Consider the following 16,835-nt stretch of genomic DNA (forward strand, 5'->3'; position numbering starts at 1 on the left):
CTTGCAAGGCAAACACCCTACCACTGTGCTATCACCCCAGCCCCCTTTCGTATTTGTTTTTGTGTTTTGGGGGGAGTAAATAGTGGCTAAACAGGAGTAAACTTCTAAAGATTTTATGTCCCATATATTGTAATTTGAGTTAATTTTTTGAGGTCACACCTGGAAGTGCTCAGGACTTAATTCTGACTGTACTTGAGGATCACTCCTGGCAGGACTCCTGGGGACTATATGCCAGGGATTGATCCCAGTTAGCCCCTTGTAAGGTAAATGCCTTACTCACTGTACTATTGCTTTGGTCCCAAATATTTGAATATTGCTGGCTTTGTTTATTTTGGGTATTTTTTTGCATTTGGGGGCCACACTCAGCTATGCTTTAGGTTTACACCTGGCTCTGCTCAAGAGACCACATACAGGGGTCTCAAACTCAATTTACCTGCGGGCCACAGGAGGCAAAGTCGGGGTGATCCTTGAGTGCAAAGTCAGTAGTAAGCCTTGAACATTGGGGGGTGTGACCCAAACAACTAAAACAAAACAAAACAAAAAAAGATTCCTCTAGGGCAGGGCCACAAAATGTTGTACGGAGGGCCGTTTGCGGGCCGCGAGTTTGAGAGCCCTGGTGCACCAGTGTCAACTGCTTGTGAACTTTACTCTGAACTGTCTAGTGCAATTTTTTTTTTGCTTTTTGGGCCACATGCAGTGACATTCAGGGGTTACTCCTGGCTATGAGCTCAGAAATCGCTCTGGCTTGGGGAACCATATGGGACACCGGGAATCGAACTGAGATCCGTCCTGGGTCAGCCTCGTGCAAGGCAAACACACTACCACTGTGCTATTGCTCCGGCTCCTCTAGTGTAATTTTTTTTCTTTTTGGGACACACCCAGTGACACTCAGGGGTTACTCCTGGCTATGCACTCAGAAATCTTTCCAGGCTTGGGGGACCATATGGGTTGCTGGAGGATCGAACTATGGTTCGTCCTAGGTTAGCTCATGCAAGACAAATGCCCTACCACTTGCACCACCGCTCCGGCCCTCTAGTTCAATTTTTTAAAGAGAGAATTTAAGAAAAATTGAGATGAATGTCTAACATAATTTCAATTCAAATAATTAGCTAAAGAGTCTACATCAGGGGTCTCAAACTCGCGGCCATGGGCCGTTTGCAGCCCTCCGTACAACACTTTGTGGCCCTGCCCTAGAGGAATTTTGTTTCGTTTTGTTTTAGTTGTTTGGGTCTCACCCCTCAATGTTCAAGGCTTACTACTGACTTTGCACTCATGATCACCCCAACTTTGCTTCCTGTGGCCCCCAGGTAAATTGAGTTTGAGACCCCTGATCATATTTATGGAATACCTATTCTTTCTACCAGTTGAAATGCTGACTTTTAAAAATTGTTAGGGGCTAGGGAAATGGTACAGGGGTTCAGGCACATGCCTTGCATGCAGCAAACCCTGGATTGAATCTTCACACTGCTTATGGTTTCTCGAGAACTACTAGGAGTGGCTCTTGAGCAGCAGAAGGTACGACCCCAGAATTCAAGGATTAAAAAATATTTATTTGGGCCACACTCAGCTATGCTCAGGGGGCCATTGGATGCTGGGATTGAGGTATTAATAGCTTATTTTATGTTTTTTTTGGCCATTGAAATACCACCTTTATCATACACTAAATTAGTCCATATCCTTGAACATGTTCTTTATTACAGTTTGCCTAATTTATTATTATCACCAAATAGCACTGTGATCAACACTTGGACTTAAAAGTGTTTTACTGAGGAAGAATACTAATACCAAGGAGATTGTGGGATTCTCCAGATATGAAAGGCCAAAAAGTCAAGGAAAGAATATGTCTGTGGCATTGAGATGCAGGGAATCCTAGAAGGAACACTTATAATATCTTAAAAAATATTTTTTTTTGGTTTTTGAGCCACACCCAGTGACGCTCAGGGGTTACTCCTGGCGATGCACTCAGAAATCGCTCCTGGCTTGGGGGACCATATGGGATGCCAGGGGATCGAACAGTGGGTCGTTCAAGGTTAGTGCGTACAAGGCAGAAGCCCTAATGCTTGCACCACCGCTCCAGCCCAAATATCTTGAAATATTTTTATGAATCATTGACATAGAGGTAAAAGGTATTGATTGTTGAGTTTTACTCATTCAGTGTTCCATTAGCCATCCTTTAATCTGTGTTCATTTTCCGCCACCAATATCTCCATATTCCTTTCCATTCCAACCCAGTCTCCCACCCTCCCAGCCTACATCTATAGCAAATATTTTTCTTATTTATTTCCCTTAATTTTCCTTTTAGGCACTGTGATTTGCAATACTGTAACCAAAAGGGTAAAGTGCCTATTACTTTACCACCTTTCCACACCCACTTCTTGTCCAGAGTGATCATTTTCAATTATTATTGTTATAGTGATTCTTTCTTTGTCCTAACTGCACTTCTCCCCCATTTCTATTGCCTTTGGATGTTATTCTCATACTATATTTTTGTTTGTTTGTTTTTGTTTTGTTTTGTTTTTATGTCCCTCTCCCTCTATACTTTATTCAGCATAATATTCTCCATGTCCATCTGTGTATTATCAGGAAATTTCATTATTTCACATGTCCTAATAGCTGCATAATATGGGTGTACATGTACATAGTTTCTTTATTCACTCATCTGTCCTTGGGCATTTGAATTGTTTCCAGATTCTGGCTTTTGAGAACAGTGCCACAATGAACATAGGAGTGCAGATTACTTTTCTGCATTGTTTTGAGGCTCCTAGGGTATGTTCCAGGAGCTGTATTGCTGGATTTTATGGAAATTAAGCTTCTAATTTTCTAAGGAATGCCCATATTGTTTTTCAAAAGATCTGGTATAGTTGACATTTGCATCAGCAATGATTGAGAGTCCCTTTCTCCCTGCATCTGTGCCAGCACTGGTTGATCTTATTCTTTTTGATGTGTGCCAGTCTCTCTGGTGTTAGTTGATATCTCATTGTGATTTTTTTCATGCTTTTTGGGCCACACCCAAATAGACTAATTTTATAGAGTAGCTCAAATATCAAAAAATGAGCATAAATAATTTAGAATTTTCCTATATCCTGTACCCACTTGCAACACATGTGATGTTGTTATCACATGCATAGCTTATACTGCCATTATCAACATGTTTCACTAAAATAGTATATTTGTTATATTCAGTAAACTTACATGCATGGGCACATTATCACTGAAATTTATAGTTTAGTGCTCATAGTTTACATTAGGGTTTACTCCTTGTTTTTCATTTTGTGGGTTTTGACAACTGTTTGTGGTCATGTATTTACTATTGAAGTATAAGAATCCTGGGGCTAGAATGATAGTACAGTGGGTTGGGCATTTGCCTTGCATTTAGCCAACTCAGGGTTGATTTCTGGCACCACATATGGTAGCTTGAGTAGTGCCAGGAGAGAGCTCTGAGCACTGCCAGGTATGGCTGCAAAGAAACTTAAAAGATGCCTATTGGTAAAATGTTAGAATACTGAAATTTCTTCAGAATAACATGGGAAGAGTATAAAAGTTGGGGTATGAATGAGACAAGATTGACCATATATTAATAATCACTGAAAGTGAATAATGGGTATCCAAATAAATTATTTTAGTGTCTGTGTATGAATTTTGTTACCTCGAAAAGGAGAGCAACAATTTAAGTTAAAACTGAACTGAGGACTGCAGATAATGGCCTTTTCTTTTTTTTTTTTTCTTTCTCTTTTTTTTTTTTTCATTTTACAGGGCCTGAGAGTCAGTATACTAAGACTGCGCAAGAGATTGTGAATGTTTGTTACCAGACATTAACTGAGGTAGGTGGTAAAAAGGAGTATCTTTGGAGATCCAGCTTTTCTAGAATTCCTGTTATCTTGTTTTCAAATGGAAAATCTTATCCTAATTCCCACCCTGTATCATTTGCTTCCCTGTTGTATTTTCCTATCTAGTGCTAAATGTTTTTATTTTTTTTCAAAAGACTATAACTGGAAGCACCGTGGAAATGAATTTTGCTTTCTTATTTTAAAATCCCCAGTGCCTGAAACACATGATGACTGAATTCAGATAATTTCTTTATTTCTCAGTATGATGAACATTTGACTCAACTTGAAAAGGATATTTGTACAGCTAAAGAAGCAGCTTTGGAGGAAGCAGAATTGGAAAGCTTGGACCCAATGACCCCAGGGCCCTATACACCTCAGGTGAGTTTGGGGACTAAGAACCTGATCTGACAGTTTTTTAATTTTAATTGTTTTATTTAGCAGCATGGTTACAAAATGTTCGTTGTTGCGTTTCAATTATACAGAATACACCATCCTTCACCAGTTCACCCTTCCCAACATCAATGTCTCCCGTTTCCCTCCCTTCCTCCACCCTCACCTGTCTCTAGGGAAGGCAATTTGCTTCTCTCTTTCTCTTTTCCTTTTTGACCTTGTGGTTTGCATTATTGTTAAAGAAGGGGTGCTTTGCATGTCACTTTCTCCCCCTTCTGCATTGAGTTCTTGTCCAGAGTGATCAGTTCCAATTATCATTGATCTAGGAGAACCCTTCACTACTCTTAACTGCACTCAGTGCTCTTTGTGGCAAACTTTCTACCCTAACCTGGACTTGTGACCCTTATTTCTATTGTCTGTCTGGATATTATTATCATACTATCTATCATTTTTATATCCCATAAATGAGTAAGATTATTCTGTGTTTATCCCTTTCCCTCTGTCTCATTTCACTCAGCATAATAATCTCCATTTCCATCCATAAGCAAATTTTATGGCTTCATTTTTTCAGACAGCTGCATAATATTCCATTCTTGGATCTCTTTCTTTCTTTCTTTCTTTCTTTCTTTCTTTCTTTCTTTCTTTCTTTCTTTCTTTCTTTCTTTCTTTCTTTCTTTCTTTCTTTCTCTCTCTTTCTTTCTCTCTCTCTCTCTTTCTCTCTTTCTCTCTTTCTTTCTTTCTTTCTCTCTTTCTTTCTTTCTTTCTCTCTCTCTCTCTCTCTTTCTTTCTTTCTTTCTTTCTTTCTTTCTTTCTTTCTTTCTTTCTTTCTTTCTTTCTTTCTTTCTTTCTTCCTTCCTTCCTTCCTTCCTTCCTTCCTTCCTTCCTTCCTTCCTTCCTTCCTTCCTTCCTTCCTTCCTTCCTTCCTTCTTTCTTTCCTTCTTTCTTTTTTCTTCTTTCTTTTCTTTCATTTTTGGCTTTTGGGTCACACCCTGAGGTGCTCAGGAGTTACTCCTGCCCAACCCTGTTTGCTTATAGGCCCACAATTCCCACAAGTTAGAGCCTGTATTTTACATTGCTGCCCAGGATGCCTAGCCACTGAGTGGCACATAGTTTGCTCTATTCAAAGCCTTATTATACCCAAAAGTCATCTTCTTTCCTCTTTTCCTCCCACATGAACACAAGTGGCTGAGGTAAAGCTGGCAGCTGCTTTCCTTCTTGAGCTGTCATTCGGTTAAAGGAATGCTTGTAAAGAATAATATGTTAGTGGTATCTCTTTATTATTCTACTTTACCTTTTACTCATTAATATGAATTTTAAAATACTAAACCAAATATTGAGGATGTAGCTCAGTGGTAGTTTCCTGCCTGGTGTGTGAAGCTCTGGTAGCACTAAAATAAATGAATGAAATAGCAAGCTTAGGGGGCCGGAGAGATAGCATGGAGGTAAGGTGTTTGCCTTTCATGCGGAAGATCTTCAGTTCGAATCCCAGCATTCAATATGGTCCCCCGTGCCTGCCAGGAGCAATTTCTGAGCATGGAGCCAGGAATAACCCCTGAGCACTGCCAGGTGTGGCCCAAAAAACACAAAAAAATTAGCAAGCTTAGTTTATTAATTTTTAACCTGAGCAAAATATACATAACTGATTGTCCTTATTTATTTACTGTTCTCAAAGTCAGCTATTGCTAGTCTTTGTGTAATATCAATCTGTCCTAACATAATTCCTGTTGTACTAAATGGAAGAAAAGGTGGGGAGACAGAGGGATAAAATGCCTGCCTCAGAGGCAGGCAGTGGGGAAGATGGGAGGGAAACTGGAGACATTTGGTGGTGGAAAATGTTCATGGTTGAATGGTGGTGTACATTGTAAGAATGAAACTCAACCATGAATAACTTTTTAACAATGGTGTTTATAAACAAAAGGAAAAAATCCTGTTATATAGAAGCACAGCAGGAGTCTTTTTATTTCACTTAGCGTGAATTGCATTATACATTCAGCTTAATTATTTGGTTTTTGGGCCATAGTCAGCTGTGCTCAGGGCTTACTCCTGGCTCTGCAGTCAGGCATCACTTCTGGTGGTCCTCAGGGGCACCATGTGGGATGCCAAGGATTGAATCTGGGACAGCCACGTGCAAGACAAGTGCCGTATCTGTTGTACTATGGCTCTATCCTCTTAGCTTAACATTTTATCTAAAATTGCTTACCTTTTAGTTTTCCCCTAGTCTTTCATTTCTTAATTATTTTTTGCTGTTCCAATTTATATGCTGTGTAATTATTTGGAATAGCTTTTCTCTCTTTCTCTAAAACCCTCGTTTTCAATCATTCTGCTTGTTTTTTTTAAAGATACCACAAAATATCATGCAGTTTTGTTGATAAAAGTGTTATATTCTTAGGGAATACTAGAAAATACAAAGAAGGTAAGTGACCTAGATCACATCTACTATTTAGGAGGCCTTGGAAGTCTGAACATTTTGATGAGTTTCTTTAAGATAGGTTTCTTTTTTCTTCTTTTTTTTGTTTTTATTTGGGGGGGGCACACCCAGGGGTTACTCCTGGTTCTGTGCTCAGAAATTGCTCCTGGCAGTTTGGGGGACCATATGGGGTGCCAGGAATTGAACCCAGGTCTGTCCTGGGTCAGCCATGTGCTAGGCAAATGCCCTGCCACTATGCTATCTTTTTGGCACTAGTAGGTTTCTTTTTTTTTTTTAGGTTTTTGGGCCACACCCGGTGGTGCTCAGGGGTTACTCCTGGTTATCTGCTCAGAAATAGCTCCTGGCAGGCATAGGAGGACCTTATGGGATGCCAGGATTCAAACCAACCACCTTAGGTCCTGGAAAGGCTGCTTGCAAGGCAAATACCGCTGTACTATCTCTCTAGCCCCCATGTTGGTTTCTTAATTGTACATGTACGACACATGTGTGTGCATGCCCACTTATAGACAGATTTATTTATTTATTTATTTATTTATTTATTTTAGTTTTGGGGCCACACCCAGCATTGCTCAGGGGTTACTTCTGGCTGTCTGCTCAGAAATAGCTCCTGGTAGGCACGGGGGACCATATGGGACACCGGGATTCGAACCAACCACCTTTGGTCCTGGATCAGCTGCTTGCAAGGCAAACACCGCTGTGCTATCTCTCCGGGCCCAGATTTATTTATTTTTGTGGTGCCAAGTATCAAACCCAGAACGTCCCACATGCAGGTTTACACTCTGTACTGCACCACATTTTCGGTCCTAAACATACTTTTTTTTTTTGGGGCCACACCCGTTCGATGCTCAGGGGTTACTCCTGGCTAAGCCCTCAGAAATTGCCTCTGGCTTGGGGGGACCATATGGGACACCGGGGGATCGAACCACCGCAGTCCTTCCTTGGCTAGAGCTTGCAAGGCAGACACCTTACCTCTAGCGCCACTTCGCCGGCCCCCTAAACATACTTTTAAAGCAAGAATTGTCAATAAGATTTTGTCTTGATTTTTTACTTCATTTTATATGACCATTTTATTTCATTAATCTTTGAATACGTGAAATTTTAGAAGCTGCATAATTCTTTTCTTTTTCAAATTTTTAATATAACTTTTTTGGTTGGGGTATACTTTATTTTTTTATTAATATCTTTATTTAAACACATGGATTACAAATATGATTGTAGTTGGGTTTCAGTCATGTAAAGAACATCCCCCTTCACCAGTGCAACATTCCCATCACCAATGTCCTGAATCTCCCTCCTCCCCATTCCACCCCCGCCTTTACTCTAGACAGTCTTTCTACTTCCCTCATTCATTCACTTTGTTATGAGAGTTCTCAATGTAGTTATTTCTCTAACTGCAGTCATCACTCTGTGAGAAGCTGCATATTTCTACCCTGAGTCAGTGGGCTTACTTTTTGTTTATTTTGTTTTGGTTGTTGGGCTACACCTGGCTCTTCACTCAGAAATAACTCCTGGCAGACTTGGGACCATATGAAATACTAGAAATCGAACCCAGGTTCATCCCGGGTCGACCACATGCACGGCAAATCTGTGTTATCATTCTGGCCCCCAAGTCTTTTTTTTTTTTTGTGGCACCAGGGATTGAATTTAGGGCTCTCCAGCCAGTTTTTTGGATAATGGTTTCCTACATTTCCTGCTTGTTCTTTATTAGTCCAGTCTGTCCTGTATTTTAGTATTCCATTTACTGAATTTATTGAGTACCGGGCATTGAAATAAGGAGTTTCCACATCTCTTATTTTTCCAGACACCCTTGTAAGGTAGTTATTCATGTTTTTCTAGTTGAGGAAATGAAGGCTTAGAGAGATTAACTGATTTATTTAAGTCCTCTGTAAAGAACCCCTTCCCCAATATCCTATGTTAATTTCACTGGGATGTCACACACTTATACCTGGGATGGGTCTTTGGTTTGGAATAAAAATGATAAAAGATGTTGCCTAGGGCCGGGAGAGATAGCACAGAGGTGTTTGCCTTGCAAGCAGCCAATCCAGGACCTAAAGTGGTTGGTTCTAATCCTGGTGTCCCATATGGTCCCCCGTGCCTGCCAGGAGCTATTTCTGAGCAGACAGCCAGGAGTAACCCCTGAGCACCGCTGGGTGTGGCCCAAAAACCAAAAAAAAAAAAAGTGAGAGATGTTGCCTGGGGGAAAAAAAGCATGGAGAGCAGCTGAAAGGGAGACAGGCAGAGAAAGCCAGAGAAGAAGCAGAGAAGTGGCTGCTTGAAAAAGGCTTAGCTTAGAAGCCATGTGAGGAAATGCACATGGCAGTTAGGGCTGTGAAATAAAGCTAGCTGACATCATAAAACTTTGACTGCTTGTGATTATTTCTCTGACATTATCCTGCGCCTTCAAACCCACCAGCCAAAGGGGCCACTGGCGCCGTGCCGTACTGAGGGAGGCCTCACCTCAACGCCAGGACATTAGACTTTATATTTTATATTAAAATAACAGTCCTCAACCAGAAAATGATAGAGCCAGAATTCAAACTCAGGGCAACATATTCCAAAGCCCATGCATTTTTAACTATGTTATTTTGCCCCATAGCAGCATATTTTGATGAACCCCTACCCTGTTAACCCATTCTACACTCTTGGAATTGAAGTCAAACCCTTGGATCAAGAATAAGAGTGCTTAGAAGAAAATAGATTATTGACACAAAATTTTGTTGGGATTTAGGATCATTCCTTAGCTTTGCTTTTCTGCTTTAGGTATCTGAATTTGTGTATTTTAATACATATATAAGTATATTTCATGTGTATCAGCTGCTTCTATAGAATGAGCAACATGTTTAAAATTTACACAAACCCATGTTTGTGTAACAACTTTATGTTGTTTTCTTTTTAAATAGATTGCTAAGTATGACCTTTTTCTGTGGTGAATGCTCTCAGGGAAGTTCTCTGTATTTCTTACTCTGTTTCCCTAAATAGAAGCTCACTTTTGTAATTTGTGCTACAGCCTCCTGATTTATATGATACCAACACATCTCTCAGTGTGTCTCGTGATGCTTCTGTATTTCAAGATGAGAGCAATATGTCTGTCCTAGATATTCCTGCTGTCTCTCCAGAAAAACCGGTGATACAGGTAGTATATTCTTTTTCTTTTGTGAGATTGGTAGTATGCTTTGGGCAAGTTGTAGTGATGATAGAAGTGTCAAAGATGATTGAAGCTCTTGACCTTGGGAATGAAGACTTAGAAATATTTCAATATTGGGATGATGGCATGCCACATGATTGGCATTGTCTTCTGTCTGTTCGCTACTTCTGTTGAAATCAGCATATCTGCATGTGACTAGAAAGAACAGAGTATAGAATAATTGTTCTGCTACTTCACTGAATTTATGTTACAATTTAAATTAAAATTATTAAATTAGATTTCTAGAGGTATCAGGAGATACTTTTTTGGGGGGAGGGGTGCCCACACCTGGCGGTGTTCAGGCATTTTCCTGGCTCTGTGCTTAGGGATCAACTTTAGTGGGACTCAGAGAATGAACACAGGTCAGCTGCATGCAAGGCCTTACCGCTGACCCCAGAAGATACTTAAGATCTGAAGCCAGAAATGCTATCCGCTGGGTGTCAGGTAGGGCATTCCATATGGGGCCCTGAGTGTCACCAGGAGTAACCCCTGAGCATCATCACTGAGTGTGGTCCCAAAAATCCTATTAGCTAATCATAATCAGGTCTCTATTAGAGAATATAAAAAATGTTTTTATATTAGTTACAGGAAAAAGGTACAAGCAAAGCAAGCTTGGATTTGAAAGTACAAGTTGAACTAGGGATGTTGCTCACCTGTAGAGCATTTGCTATGCTTGTTTGAGGCCCAGGGTACAAAATAAAAAGAAGAAAGGAAGAAATGAAGAAGTTCCTTGTGATTACATAGTAATCCAAAGAAATCCAAGGGCATATTTGTTTCATAGGATTTTTTTAGGAGGATGATTTGGGCTACCTGGGGTTGCTTGTAGGTGTTTGTAGCTCCTTGCCTTAGGAATGACTCCAGACTGTGCTCTGTAAACCATATACAGTATTGTGATTAAATAGCAGTCTACTGTAAGGCAGGTAGGTACCTTACCTTCTGTGCAACTACACCGGTCTTTTTTTGGGGGGGGGCCACACCCAGCGGTGCTCAGGGGTTACTCCTGGCTGTCTGCTCAGAAATAGCTCCTGGCAGGCACGGGGGACCATATGGGACCTCGGGATTCGAACCAACCACCTTTGGTCCTGGATTGGCTGCTTGCAAGTCAAATGCCGCTGTGCTAGCTCTCCGGGCCCAACATTGGTCTTTTTTTAAAACTCTATTCATGATTTTCAAAGAATAAATGGGGCAAAATAGATCTGTGTATACAGATTCACTACCTTTGGGGTTGACTTGGGGAGGGGTTGTACCACACAGAACAGCATTCAGGGACTATTCCTGGCTATAATTAGAGGATTATAAATCAAAGTCAGCTGCAATCAAAGCAAGTGCCTTCCCTCTTATGCTCTCTCTCTTTCTGAAGCAACTGCCTTCCCTCTCATGCTTTCTCTCTCTCTGTCCCTGGTCTTTTTTTGGGGGTGGGTTGACACCGGCGGCGCTCGGGTTACTCCTGGCTTCATACTCAGAAGTCACTCCTGGCAGGCTCAGGGGAGCGTATAGAATGCCGGCATTCGAACCAGGGTCCATCCTGTATTGGCCGCATGCAAAGCAAACACCTTACCACTGTGTTATTGCTCTGGTCTGTTTTTTTATTAACCCTATCCACTATTTTTAAAAAATGAATGAGGGGAAACATGATATGCCATGAGTTGTATATATAGTTCTCACTAGTTTGGTTAACTGGAGGAGTATGGGCCACACCTAGTCATATCAGGGGCTATTACTGGCTCTGCTTGGAGTGATCACTGGCTTATGCTCAGTAGACCAGACCAGACCATATGTGATGCTGAAGACTGAATCAGGTTTAGTTGCATGCAAGGCTAGTATCTTAACCCTGTACTATCTCTATTCTTTGTTTAATCCTATTCATTATTTTCAGAGAATGAATGGGGGAAATAATATACCCTAAGCTGTACATAGAGCTTCCACTAGCTGTGGGATTGACTGGAGTGGAGAATTCAACTTGAATGAGAGCCCTAGGTTAACTTCTTTAAGTGCATCCCTCAATAATGGGGTGCTTGTGTTCCTTACTTAGATGCAACAGAGCAGAGGTAGGTTGGGTGAGGAAGATTTTGATATAGACATTGAAGAGTGTGATGATGATGATAAGGGGGATGGGAAGCCCAGGGCTTTTCAGCCACAGTAACTATGCTTATAGAAAACCAATGGATTGGGGCCGGGAAGGTGGCGCTGGAGGTAAGGTGTCTGCCTTGCAAGCGCTAGCGTAGGACGGACCGCGGTTTGATCCCCCGGCGTCCCATCCCCCGGCGCCCCATATGGTCCCCCCAAGCCAGGGGCGATTTCTGCGCGCATAGCCAGGAGTAACCCCTGAGTGTCAAACGGGTGTGGCCCAAAAAACAAAAAAAGAAAACCAATGGATTATACTATTTGGCTTCTTGCTAGACAATGAGAGTCAATGGTAGTGATTTTGGTTTCTTTTTTAATGTTTTTTAAGTAATATTTTAATTGAATCACCATGAGATACAGTAATAAAGTTGTTTATGATTGGTCTTCAGTCATACAATGTCCAACACCTGTCCCTTCACCAGTACATATTTCCCACCACCAATTTCCCCAGTTTCCTTTCCACCCTCCACCACCCACCCAGCCACCCTTCCTCTCTGGCATACATTTTTCTTTCTTTATTCCTTTTAAACACTGTGGTTTTCAATATTGTTATCAAAGGAGTATTATACATATCACTTTACTTTCTTTTAGGACCCATTTCTTATCTCGAATGATCTTTTCCAACTATCACTATATTAGTGGTCTCTCTGCCCCAACTGTACTCCCCCACACTTGGTGGCAAGCATTGTACCAACTTCCTTGCCCTCATCTTTTATGATCTTTGGGTATTATTACATACTATTTTTACAGCCCACAAATGAGTGCACAAATGTCTGTCCCTCTCCCTCCTTTTATTCAGCATAATACTTTCTATATATATCTATCCATGTATAAGTAAATTTCATGACTTTATTTTCCTAACATCTGCTTAGTATCATTGTGGAGAACTACCATGGTTTCTTTATCCACTCATCTGTTTTCAAGCATTTGGGTTGTTTACAGATTCTGGCTATTGTGAACATAGCTGAAATGAACATAGGTGAGTAGGTGCCTTTTCTGTATTGTGTTTTGAGGCTCCTCAGTTATATTCCCAGAAGAAATATTTGTAGGCCAATATCTAGGGTTTTTTTTTTTTTGACGAATATCCATATTGTTTTCCAAAAAGGCAAGACCAGTGAAAAAGAGACCTTTTTTCTCCACATCCACATTAGCATTATTTATTGTTCTTTTTGATGTGTGCCAGTCTCTGTGGTGTGAGATGATCTGTCATTGTTGTTTTGATTAGTTTTTCCCTGATGATTACTGATGCGGGTTATTTTGTCATGTCTTTTGACCATATGTAGTTCTTTTTTTTATTTTTAATTTGACCATAGTGGCTTACATATCTTTCACAGTAATAGTTTAGGTACGGGGTCGGCGTGTTGGCACTAGAGGTAAGGTGTCTGCCTCGCCAGCACTAGCCTAGGACGAGCCACAGTTCGATCCCCCCCCCCCCCGCATCCTATATGGTCCCTCAAGCCAGGAGTGACTTCTGAGTGCATAGCCAGGAGTAACCCCTGAGTGTCACCGGTGTGGCCCAAAAACCAAAAGAAAAATTTTTAGGTACATATTATCTTTGAATTAGGGGAATTCCCATCACCAAATTTGTCCTCCTTACACCCCCGTTAAGATTAAGACTATTTTTTTAATCATAGTCAACATTTGACCTTGTTTCCCCCAATATTATGCTATCCACTTATATGTTTTTCACCTGTGGTCCTCTTGGAATTTCCTGGGGGTCCACAGAGTGACCCTATTGTCTTCAGCTAAGAAATATCAAAAGCCATAGGACAGTTGTAAAATTTTGCTCCTGAGCAATAGCACTGGCATCAACTAACTAGAAATGCAAATTCTTGCCTTCTCACCTCCCATTAACTAAAAATGCAGAGACTAAAACTTCTGTTATGCTAAATTCTCCAAATGATCCTAATGCATCCTTATTTGAGAAACAATGGAGGACAAACTGTTTGAAAAGAGGTCCACAATTTGAATTAATATCAGATCAGGGCCGGAGTGGTAGCAGAGTGGTATGGCATTTGCCTTGCATGCAGCTGACCCAGATGGACATGGGTTTGATCTCCAGCATCCCAATTGGTCCCCCCCAAGCCAGGAGCAATTTTTGAGCACAGATCCAGGAGTAACTCCTGAGCACCACCGGATGTGGCCCAAAAAATACAAAAAAATATATATCAGATCATAAAAAATACAGCTATTGTCCTAATTTTTATGCATACTTAGAAACAGACCTATAAAAATATTCTTATAACTACTGAAAATGGTTTTCACTGGGGTGAGGTTGCAAATGATCTTATTTTATACTTTCAAATTCTTCAACAGTGAATCAAAATTTCTTATGTAATTTTAATTGGACCCCACACTGGTTTTTATTTCTGTTCAATTCTTACTTATGGCTCTGCACTCAGGTATCATTCTTAAGAGCTCAGGGGACAATGAAGGGGCGGTGGTGGGGGTGGCTGTTTCAGCTACATGCAAGATAAATACGCAAGATAAATACCCTACCCACTCTATAAGCTCTCCAAATCCTATAATTTTATGATTTATTTATTCATTTATGCATTTTGGAGCCACAACTGGTAGTGCTCAAAGGCCTTACTCCTGACTCCTGATCAGGGATCAGTAGTTCTTCTTTGAGGAAGTTTCTGTTCATCTCCTTTCCCCATTTTTTGAGAAGATTGAGATTTCTGGTTTCTTACTAGATTGACTGCTGTAACTTGGACCTCAACTATTCTCATTTAGGAAAGTGAAGATGCAGGTGGTGATCTAGCAGATGAGGAAGGAACTGTGCAACAAACTCAGGCTAGTGTCCTATATGAGGATTTGCTTATGTCAGAAGGAGAAGATGATGAGGAAGATAATGGAAGTGAAGAAGAAGGAGATAATCCTTTTTTTGGTGAGTTTTGCTCCTATATTTCTACATCTTATTCTGTGTAGTTTGCCATAGCATTCATTTAGCTGGATAGGAAATTTTTTTTTGTTTTTGGAGTCACACCTGGCAGTGCTCAGGGGTGACTTCTGGCTCTAAGCTGAGAAATTACTCCTGGCTGGCTTGGGAAACCATATGGGATGCCAGTATTTGAACCACCATCCTTCTGCATGCAAGGCAAACATCTTACCTCCATCCTATCTCTTCAGCCCCATGGATAGGAAACTCTTTTGACAACAAATGTTATTTGCCAGAAAGTTTTCTTTTATCTAAGTTCCATTAATGTGTCTCAGAATATTTAATAGGATAACCAGATTATTTATGTCTAGAGGAATTCAAGAAATCCAGCATAGGAACTAAGAAAGGTAATAGTGGGGCCGGAGAGATATCATGGATGTAAGACGTTTGCCTTGCATGCAGAAGAATGGTGGTTCGAATCCTGGCATCCCATATGGTCCCCCGAGCCTGCCAGGAGTGATTTCTGAGCATATAGCCAGGAGTAACCCCTGAGCGCTGCTGGGTATGACCCAAAAACAAAAACAAAAGAAAGGTAATAGTGGAAAAGGGAAAGCTAGGGCAGAGAGTACAGGGATTAAGGTGCTTGCTTTGCTGTGGCTGGCCTTGTTTCAGTCCCTGGCACTGCAGAGTCAGAGCAGCATCACAACCTCAGACCCTTCATTGAACCAGTGCCCAGTTGACTGAGAATCACTGGGTGAGTCCCTGCTTCCAAGAAGACTACTTGAGTTCCTCCCTTTCATGTTAAAAGGCAATTCCTAAATAGAAGTTTGATTCAAGTACTTGATAAAGATGAGAAAGAGATTAGATGTAGCAACAGAGAAGGAAATTTAGGGGCAGTGATAGGGAAAAATAAAGATATTTTTAAAGAAAAACAGGTTAGGCTGAGATGGGAAGGGAAAATGATTACTTGTTTCCAAATTATGAATCTTTTTGTGGGGAGGGCCACACCCAGCAGTATTCTGGGCTTTATTTTGGCTGGGATAGTACCTGGCATATTCAGGAGACCATATATAATGCCAGGGATTAAATCTGGTTTAAAAACATGCAAGTCAAGCATACTTTTACTGTACTATATCCAGCACCCAAACTATAAATCTTGGAACCAGAGATAAAGTGCAGCAGATAGTGTGCATGTCTTGTCACTGACATGGTGCTGATCCCTAGCATCCCATATAGTCCCTGAGTACTGCCAGGAATAATACTGAGTTTAGAGGCAAGAGTAACCTCTGAGCATGACCAACCTGAAATATCTTTCTAGTGTTGACTCTAATCAGTTTAATGAAGGGCCTTCCAGGTAAATGGTCCAGACAAAATGCCTGAGTAGGAGTAACTGGTTTTGGAAGACCAGGCGAATGATGTTAGTTCTGTCAAGCCTATTTAAGAATGTGTTTCTTTTCAAGCTATCCAACTGAGTGAAAGTGGAAGTGACTCTGATGTGGGATCTGGTGGAATAAGACCCAAGCAGCCTCGTATGCTTCAAGAGAACACAAGGATGGGCTTGGAAAACGAAGAAAGCATGATGTCCTATGAGGGAGACGGTGGGGAGGCTTCCCATGGTTTGGAGGATAGCAATATCAGGTAATCAGCAGCAATATGCTATAGGGCTGTAGCATTTGTACTTGCACTTGCCTATGATGTCAAAGGGCCCAACATCAGATTACTTTCATCCATCAAAGATTTCCTGAACATCTATATAGCCAGGTACTGTGGTAGGCTCTTAGGGATACACAGAGAAGCAAAATAGATTCTTTCATTGAAGAGGTTACACACTAGTTGAAGAGACTGATATGAATGCAATGTGATAGGTACTGTTGTATAAATTAAGGACAAAGTTCCTTAATTGACACTTAGTTGACACTGAGGAAGGAGTGTCTGACTCTACTTGGTGTGATTAAAGTAAGTTTTACAGATGAGGGAGCATTTAAACTTGAAATTAGACCT

At 40.9% G+C, this 16,835-nt stretch overlaps 1 protein-coding gene across 1 annotated transcript in view; it reads left to right on the forward strand.

The window, feature by feature from the left end:
- The window catches only part of TAF1 (TATA-box binding protein associated factor 1), a 103,296-nt gene that overhangs the window by 82,798 nt on the left and 3,663 nt on the right, over positions 1-16,835 (forward strand). Inside the window, exons 33-37 of the mRNA XM_049767136.1 lie at positions 3,754-3,821; positions 4,089-4,205; positions 9,653-9,778; positions 14,690-14,843; positions 16,295-16,472. Of these exons, the coding sequence (XP_049623093.1) occupies positions 3,754-3,821; positions 4,089-4,205; positions 9,653-9,778; positions 14,690-14,843; positions 16,295-16,472 (643 nt within the window). The remainder of the gene's footprint in view (positions 1-3,753; positions 3,822-4,088; positions 4,206-9,652; positions 9,779-14,689; positions 14,844-16,294; positions 16,473-16,835) is intronic.

This window comes from Suncus etruscus, chromosome X (assembly GCF_024139225.1).
Source record: "Suncus etruscus isolate mSunEtr1 chromosome X, mSunEtr1.pri.cur, whole genome shotgun sequence".
NCBI classification, from domain to species: Eukaryota; Metazoa; Chordata; class Mammalia; order Eulipotyphla; family Soricidae; genus Suncus; species Suncus etruscus.